This window comes from Galeopterus variegatus, unplaced genomic scaffold (assembly GCF_000696425.1).
Source record: "Galeopterus variegatus unplaced genomic scaffold, G_variegatus-3.0.2 Scaffold9382, whole genome shotgun sequence".
NCBI lineage: Eukaryota > Metazoa > Chordata > Mammalia > Dermoptera > Cynocephalidae > Galeopterus > Galeopterus variegatus.
Window position 1 is genome coordinate 54,105 of NW_007735493.1, and position 8,345 is coordinate 62,449.

The 8,345-nt window shown below is 38.5% G+C and overlaps 1 protein-coding gene across 1 annotated transcript in view; it reads right to left on the bottom strand.

The window, feature by feature from the left end:
* TSPAN3 (tetraspanin 3) overlaps nucleotides 1-8,345 on the bottom strand; it is a gene marked incomplete at its 5' end in the record, with an annotated part of 18,359 nt that overhangs the window by 8,140 nt on the left and 1,874 nt on the right. The window contains 3 exons of the mRNA XM_008593597.1: nucleotides 4,316-4,399; nucleotides 4,704-4,856; nucleotides 6,660-6,761. Of these exons, the coding sequence (XP_008591819.1) occupies nucleotides 4,316-4,399; nucleotides 4,704-4,856; nucleotides 6,660-6,761 (339 nt within the window). The remainder of the gene's footprint in view (nucleotides 1-4,315; nucleotides 4,400-4,703; nucleotides 4,857-6,659; nucleotides 6,762-8,345) is intronic.

Genomic DNA, 8,345 nt, shown 5'->3' on the forward strand with positions numbered 1-8,345 from the left:
GGGGGGGGGGGGGGAATGATTGTCTTATTTGTTTTTAGGCGGGGTGAGAGATAAGGATGTGTGTTTCGGGGGAAAGAGGATGCTGGGAGCAGACAGAGTGAGAAGTGATTAAGCAGTTACTAGCTACTTTGCACAAACTATTATTAGGGGAAGAAAAAGACAGTTTTCACTAGTAAGAGCTGGGAAAACAGGTCCCCTCGGATACCAAAGGCACGGCACACTGCCATATGTGTCAAATTATGTCACTAACTCCTTGGTGATTGTCAGTCTGAAAAAACTAAGTCAACAAATATAGAAGAAGCTAGAATCTTAGTTTTACCTGGAAGGTATTTTCTGTAAAGCAATAAAATTGTTACTCTTAGAATAAGAGACTAGTATTATAGTACCAGTTCTTGAATTAGGCATATAAATGCATAAAACCCTTGAAAACCGGAAAACAGAAATTAATGTAGAGAAATAGTACACAGAAAGACTGAAATAAAGCTTTCCATTTCCAAAATGAAATAAAGCATTATGATTTTTAAAAATTCTGTGAAGTTCCACTAAAACACCTCCCAAGGTGCCATGGACCACCTGGGGCTTGAGGCAAAGAGCCGAGGGCAGTACCTCCTGCCTAAAAGCAGGCAAGAGAGCATGCTGAAAACACCACTTCCACCTGAGTGGCCCACCACAGCCATCCATGGCTGCCAAAAAAGTAGTTGATGCCACAGCAGCAGCCACTTCCACCATGTAGGTTGCCCAGCAGACACTGGACTGCGCTGACACAAGGAGAGTCACCAGCAGACACTGGAAAAAGTAGAGGACATCTCTCTCCTCAAAGCCCACTCCAAAGTAACAGAAAAAGCAACTGCTCCACCAGATGACCAGACATCAATGTACAGAACTAGGAAAACCCAATAAAATATGACACCACCAAAAGAATATAGTAATTCTCACATACCAGACCTACAGAGCAGAAAACCATTGAAATGACTGAAAAGGAACTCCAAGCAACAATCTTAGGGAAACTCACTGAGATACAAGAAGACTCAGACAACATATTGAAATGAGAAAAAAACCCAGGATATGAAGGACGAAATTTACAAAGAGATTAATACCTTAAGACTGTAGCAGAACTCATGGGACTGAAAGATTCACTCAACAAAATAAAAAACACAACTGAAAGCATAAGTGGCAGGCTAGAACAAGCAGAAGAAATGTTGGGGTGCTCTCAGTCAGCCAGGCCCGGGCTCCGGATTTCCCTGGCCGTGGCCACCGAGTGATCCCCGGCAGACTCCCTATCCCCCCAGGCAGGACCAGATAAGTTGCCTTCTGCGGCACAAGCCGAAGAAGGATCCCCGAAGGTGGGTGAGTGCACCGCCCGCCTATTCAGCCCGCAAAGGAACACTCAGACGCGGCGGGGGGTCCATCAAGCAGTTCCGTTTATTGTCTTTTAAGCACTTGTATTTATATCTAAGCAAGTGGGGATTTCCACACTGAGAGCCAATCACTGGAAAGGTCACATGTGCACGCGCTTTACTTTCCTATGCTTAGCCTACTGATCATGCACTGATCACCAGCGCACGGAAAAGCGCAACTACCAATAAAAATTTTTGCAGAACTAAAAGTGACACTTCCCCTTTGCTTCCTCTAGGCACCATCTTGTGTGGACCATGTGGGTGGGGAACTTAAACAGCCACCATTTGGTGTGGCCTCCTTTCACCCTGGCAATTGCTATAGCAAGTGGAACCATTGCAGCCCAACAAAGAAAGAATTTCTGATCTTGAAGATAGTCTTTTTGAAATAACCCAGGTGGACAAAAAAAAAGGAAAAAAATTTTTTTAAATATGAAGAAAATCTAAGAGAGCCAGCAGACAACCTTAAGTGCACAAACATTCAAATTATGGGTGTTCCAGAAGGGGAGGAGAAAGGAAAAGGCATGGAAAACCTATTCGACAAAATAATAATGGAAAACTTCCCAGGTATAGGGAGAGACACGGGCCTTCAGATCCAGGAAGCTCAAAGATCCCCAAACAGATTCAACCCAAAAAGATCCTCTCCAAGACACATTACAGTCAAAGTGGCAAAGCTCAAAGACAAAGAGAGAATCTTAAAAGAAGAGAAAAGCATCAAGTCATCTCTAAGGGAGCCCCTATCAGACTAACAGCAGACTTCTCAACAGAAGCTCTACAAGCCAGGGAAATGGGATGATATATTCAAATACTAAAAGAAAAAAAAAACTGGGAGTCAAGAATACTATACCCAGCAAGGCACTCCTTCAGAATTGAAGGGAAAATAGTTTATTTTCCAGACAAACAAAAGCTGTGGGAGTTCACCACCATACAACCAGCCCTGCAAGAAATCTTCAAAGAAATCCTGCATCTGGAATCCAAAAAACAATAATCACTACCATGAGTACATGAGCACAAACAAAACCCACTGGTAGAACAAAAATGCAAATAAGAGAAAGAGAAAGAAACTAAATTTTACCACCACAAAGCCAGGGAAATGGGATGATATATTCAAATACTAAAAGAAAAAAAAAACTGGGAGTCAAGAATACTATACCCAGCAAGGCTCTCCTTCAGAATTGAAGGGAAAATAGTTTATTTTCCAGACAAACAAAAGCTGTGGGAGTTCACCACCATACAACCAGCCCTGAAAGAAATCTTCAAAGAAATCCTGCATCTGGAATCCAAAAAACAATAATCACTACCATGAGTACATGAGCACAAACAAAATCCACTGGTAGAACAAAAATGCAAATAAGAGAAAGAGAAAGAAACTAAATTTTACCACCACAAAAAGCCATGACAATGTAATAATGCTTCTACTTTATTTCTGATTTTAGTAATTCCAGTCTTCTCTCTTTTTTTCTTGGTCAGTCTAGATAAAGGTTTGCAAATTTTGTTGACCTTTTTAAAGAACCAACTTTTGGTTTTGTTGATTTTCTCTATTGTTTCCCTATTTCATATACTTCTGTTGTAATCTTTGTTATTTCCTATTTATATGTGCTTTTGGTTTAGTTTGCTCTACCTCTATTTTCTTTTTCTTTCTTTTTTTTTTTTTTTTTTTTTTTTTTTTTTTNAACCCTCGGCGAGAGTGCCACCGCGCTCCCAAGCGGCGCACTGCAGCAGTGCGCCACCGGGCCGGCTCTCTACCTCTATTTTCTTAAGGCAAAAGTTGACATTACTGATTTTGAGATTTTTCTTACTTTTAATATCAGTGTTTACAAGTATAAATTTTCTTCTAAGAACTGCATGAGCCCTGCATCCTACAAATTTTGATATATTGCACTTTAACATTTATCTCAAAGTACTAATTTCCCTGTGACTTTTCTTTTTACCCATTGTTTATCTAGGAGAGTGTTGTTTACTTTCCACACATTTGTGAGTTTCCTAAATTTCCTTCTGTTATTGTGGTCAGAGAACACATTTTCTATGATTTCAGTCTTTAAAAAAAAAAAAAAGGAAAAATTTAAACAAAACAAAAAAAGATCATGGAAAGATTTCCGTTATCTTTCAATTCTATTTTTCCACAAACTTTTTGAAGTGGCCTTGTGTTTATATTGTTTTATTTATTTTTTATGAAATTTATCTTGCTAAACTTAGATATTTAATTTCTGTTCTTGATTTTAATTACGTATTTATTTTTTATGAAATTTATCTTGCTAAACTTAGATATTTAATTTCTGTTCTTGATTTTTTTTAATTACATGTAGTTGTTGATATGCTTAGAAATTAATTTGCTTTTGAAAAGTTTATTCATCTCCCTCAGTTGAAATTAATTTGACATTTGCATGCCTTGGGAAGACTTTAGAGAGCTATTTCAAATAATTGTAGAGATTATAAAATATGTAAATTTTAATGCTTTACATCTCCAGTTTTTGTGAAAAACTGAAGCCCTACTTTCTATGCAGTATTTTATTATTCATCCGTTATTCAGTTTATCTATTTGTTATTTGAACAAATAAATGTGCATATCCCTAAAAAAATAAAAGGAGAAAAACTAAAAAATAAAATAAATATAACACCTTCCAAGAATACATTATGGCAACAGTTTGTATTTTGAACAGGTCACTCACTAATCAAGGCAAGAAAATAGGCAAAGAACCCTCTCACATAGGGACTCTCCGCACCCAGGACTTCTTTAGACCATTCTGGGTCTGGGTCTAGACACAAGAAAAGCAAGATATTGGAAACTGATGGCTGGCACCTCAATCCCTTCCAAGTTACCTATATACACGAAGATTCACTATACACTTAGTGCTTCAAACTATTCAGGGCTGATATCAGAGAACCAGCTTATTCTGATAACCTTGGCTAGCTGTGCTTACCTGAATAGCTGCAAATGCCAGTGCTGCCCAGATAACATGCATCATGATTTCTTGTAGCTTCTTCACAACTAAAGCCTCACATCCCTGTAACATATACAGCCATCCTCATTAGAAGTCTTTTTTAAAAGTGAAAGCTGCAGTCATAGATTACTAATCATTGACAGAAATGGAAATGACAGAAACTAAAAGGGGAAAAAAGATTACATGATTAGAGCAACTTATGGGTATGTAATTAAAGTAAAAGACAATGCATTTAAAAATAATTTACAGTAAAACAAAATGGCATTAAAGACAAGCAAAAAGGGACAGAAATACAAGTTCCATGCAGTGATAAGACACGCTGAAAAACAGGTTATCAGACTAGACTAGCCTTGGCCAAGAGACTTACCTCAGCGTAGAGGTCGGAGGGATGGGCCAGACTGCCGTTACAGCTGCTAGCAGTCTCTCTGCAGCAGCTAAGAGGGACACTCTGGTTTTTGGTTTCTTTGAACCAGTCTGTACTTTCCCAGTCTGAGTAGTTGTGAATTCCACAACAGTGCAGCTAGAGAAGAGAACAGACATATTATTCCTCACAACACACATATACCTGGGTTGAACTTAAGAATTTCATGTACTATAGACCTTTAAGATAAGTCACTAAAGATCAGTGGTGTCCAATAGAACTTTCTACAATGATAGAAATGTTCTATGTCTATATGGTCCAATATAGTAGTCACTAGCCATATGAGGCTACAGTGAGCACTTAACATGTGGCTAGTGTGACTAAGAAACTGAATTTTAAATTTTAATTTAAATAGCAACATGCAGCTAACTCTAGAACCTCCACATGAAAAGCACATTGCCTACAAGGGGTAGTTTCTAGCTAAGGAAAAATCTTCATATCTTTCACATTAAATATCTGGTTCTGGGCTGGCCAGTTAGCTCAGGTGGTTAGAGCATGGTGCTGATAACATCAAGGTCCAAGGATCAATCCCTGTACCAGCCAGCCACCCAAAAAATAATTAATTAAATAATTTTAAAAATATATCTGGTTTCAAGTTAAATATTATTTCTAGTGACAAAGTGTTTAAAATGTTTTATCTGAAATGTCTGGGGTTTGCTTTAAGATAATCAAGCACAAAATATGTAGGAGTAATAGATGAAACAAGATTGACAAAAAATTGGTGATTTTTGAGTCAGGGTTATGGGTACAAAGATCTATTATCCCATTCTCTCTACATTCACGTATGCTTCAAATTGTCCGTTTTTTTATATATATACTTTTTTTTAAAATTACAGTTTTGTCTTGCCTTTACTGATCTTGTTTTCTAAAGTTATATGTGGACCTCCTACCTCCCCTAGAATCCATCTGGACTCTCGCCTTTCCTGTGACACATACCTCTTCCATTATCATCTCTCTGGCTAGTTATTTTGGCAGATATGGGGTGGGGAGTTAGATGATAAAAAAGTTCGAGATGCTTCTTATCTGGCTTTGACTAGGTGCTAGTGGAATCAACTTTTCAATGGTGAAGGTTGGGGAAAAATAATGTATGCATCAGGAGGTTAACCATGGCAGTGAAGGTACGTGGTTGATTTACATAGTAATAGCTGGGTTAGTTTAGTCTTGACCTAACAGTGATTGGCCCTCCAAAAAAAAAAATATTGCCTCAAGAAAGCTCACCTGTCTCTGTACATAATCAATAGCCCGGCTGGCAGCATCAGGGTTGGTTCCATTGTAGGTNGTTAAATATTATTTCTAGTGACAAAGTGTTTAAAATGTTTTATCTGAAATGTCTGGGGTTTGCTTTAAGATAATCAAGCACAAAATATGTAGGAGTAATAGATGAAACAAGATTGACAAAAAATTGGTGATTTTTGAGTCAGGGTTATGGGTACAAAGATCTATTATCCCATTCTCTCTACATTCACGTATGCTTCAAATTGTCCGTTTTTTTATATATATACTTTTTTTGAAAATTACAGTTTTGTCTTGCCTTTACTGATCTTGTTTTCTAAAGTTATATGTAGACCTCCTACCTCCCCTAGAATCCATCTGGACTCTCGCCTTTCCTGTGGCACATACCTCTTCCATTATCATCTCTCTGGCTAGTTATTTTGGCAGATATGGGGTGGGGAGTTAGATGATAAAAAAGTTCGAGATGCTTCTTATCTGGCTTTGACTAGGTGCTAGTGGAATCAACTTTTCAATGGTGAAGGTTGGGGAAAAATAATGTATGCATCAGGAGGTTAACCATGGCAGTGAAGGTACATGGCTGATTTACATAGTAATAGCTGGGTTAGTTTAGTGTTGACCTAACAGTGATTGGCCCTCCAAAAAAAAAAACATTGCCTCAAGAAAGCTCACCTGTCTCTGTACATAATCAATAGCCCGGCTGGCAGCATCAGGGTTGGTTCCATTGTAGGTCTTATACACTTTCTGAATCCTGTGATCAACCTCTTTTTCCACCTGAATCAAAACAAAGAATTCAGTCCTTCAAAAATACTGGTAAAAGTAACATTAGTCAAGGCTCCAGCTGAAATACTTAAATGGCATGTTTGCTAGTTGCCAGATCTCTGTGAATTTCTTGGAAGAAAAGTTTTCTCACTGCGCCGCTACGGGAAACACCTTGGGCTCCCAAGCCGGGGTGCTGGGGGGCCGAGGGCTTCAGCCACACACCCCTGACATCTGCATCCAGCCCAGTAAGGACCAGGCCGCTGCTGGAAGCCCTCTGGCCTCCCCTGACGGAATGAGCGGGGTGCCATAGGCCTCCACCACACCCCGCCTTCCTTCTCCTCCTACCCTATTTTCCTTCCCATTTGTCTCCCCCTCCCCCCCAACTGCTCTGTAACATCTTAGAATGTAAAAAAAGTAATAATATAAATTAATTAAAACAAAACAGTAAAAAAAGTTTTCTCCCTTCCTGCCTCCACATAGATTCAAACTAATAGGTAAAAATTCAGGTATGTTATATCACACAGATTAAAGCATTCAAAGAGAAGATTGTATGCAAGATGGCCAGATGATCTACTGAAGGAGAAAGCAGTTGAGCCTTGGGATACATGTCCTAAATTATAAATGGATGCCTTCCTTTTTCAAATAAGGTTTCAATGTGTTTTCAGAAGACCCATTTTCATTTCCTAAAGGAGGTAAAAACAAAACGACTTTGAAGCCTCTGTAAGATACTTTTGGGACAAATACCAACATTATTTCCATTTTACTTATTTACTATTTAGATTTGGCCAAATACACAAAAGAAATCAGCAGATTAAAAAAATCAGTCCTTAGAAGTGGCAATTCATGAAGAAGCTTCTACTGAATGCATGTCAGAAGGGAGACAGGAAACAAACTTCCTAAATTATTTTTGCCAATTGCTAAAGTGGCAAGCAAGTGTCATTTAATAAAGTTTGCTTGTATCAGAATCTCTTTACCTCTCTATGATGATTAGACCTACTTTGTAATTGTAACAGTGATGTGATGAGAATATAAAATTGATAACCAGATCATAGGTAGGGACATAGTCCACTGCATTTTTTTTTTTTTTGGCATAGCTGCAAAGTATCTTATGTATCAACAGTTTGAATATTAACTTGTGTGGAATATACTATAAAGCATATGTACCTCACAGGGCCTGGTTTTCCAAAGCCAATTTCCCTCAGGCTATAAGTCTCTGTTGCAAGATAAGGATTGCGGCACAGCAGGTTGCTGGCTCAAAGACAGACTAGATGCTGATTGTTATGTAAAGATACTGAGAATTGCTATAGGAAGGAATGTTTGCTAAGATCAAACTGTTCTTGATAGGACCACTTAATAGCCTTACTGAAATATCATCTGGCTTGTTTCACTGAAAGTTACCAGCCTAGATCGTTAAACTATAACTACACCTTTTCTTCTCTTCCTGTAACTTCCTGGTCTGGAAAATAAATGCAGGGAGAGAACCCCAATTCAGCGTTAATTTCCCAAGGAAGGGATGGCTCTCGCTTGAGTGTCCGAAAGGGAGATTAACCACTTCGGGGCCTCTCACTGCTCAGTAGAGATGGGCTTTGAGTAATC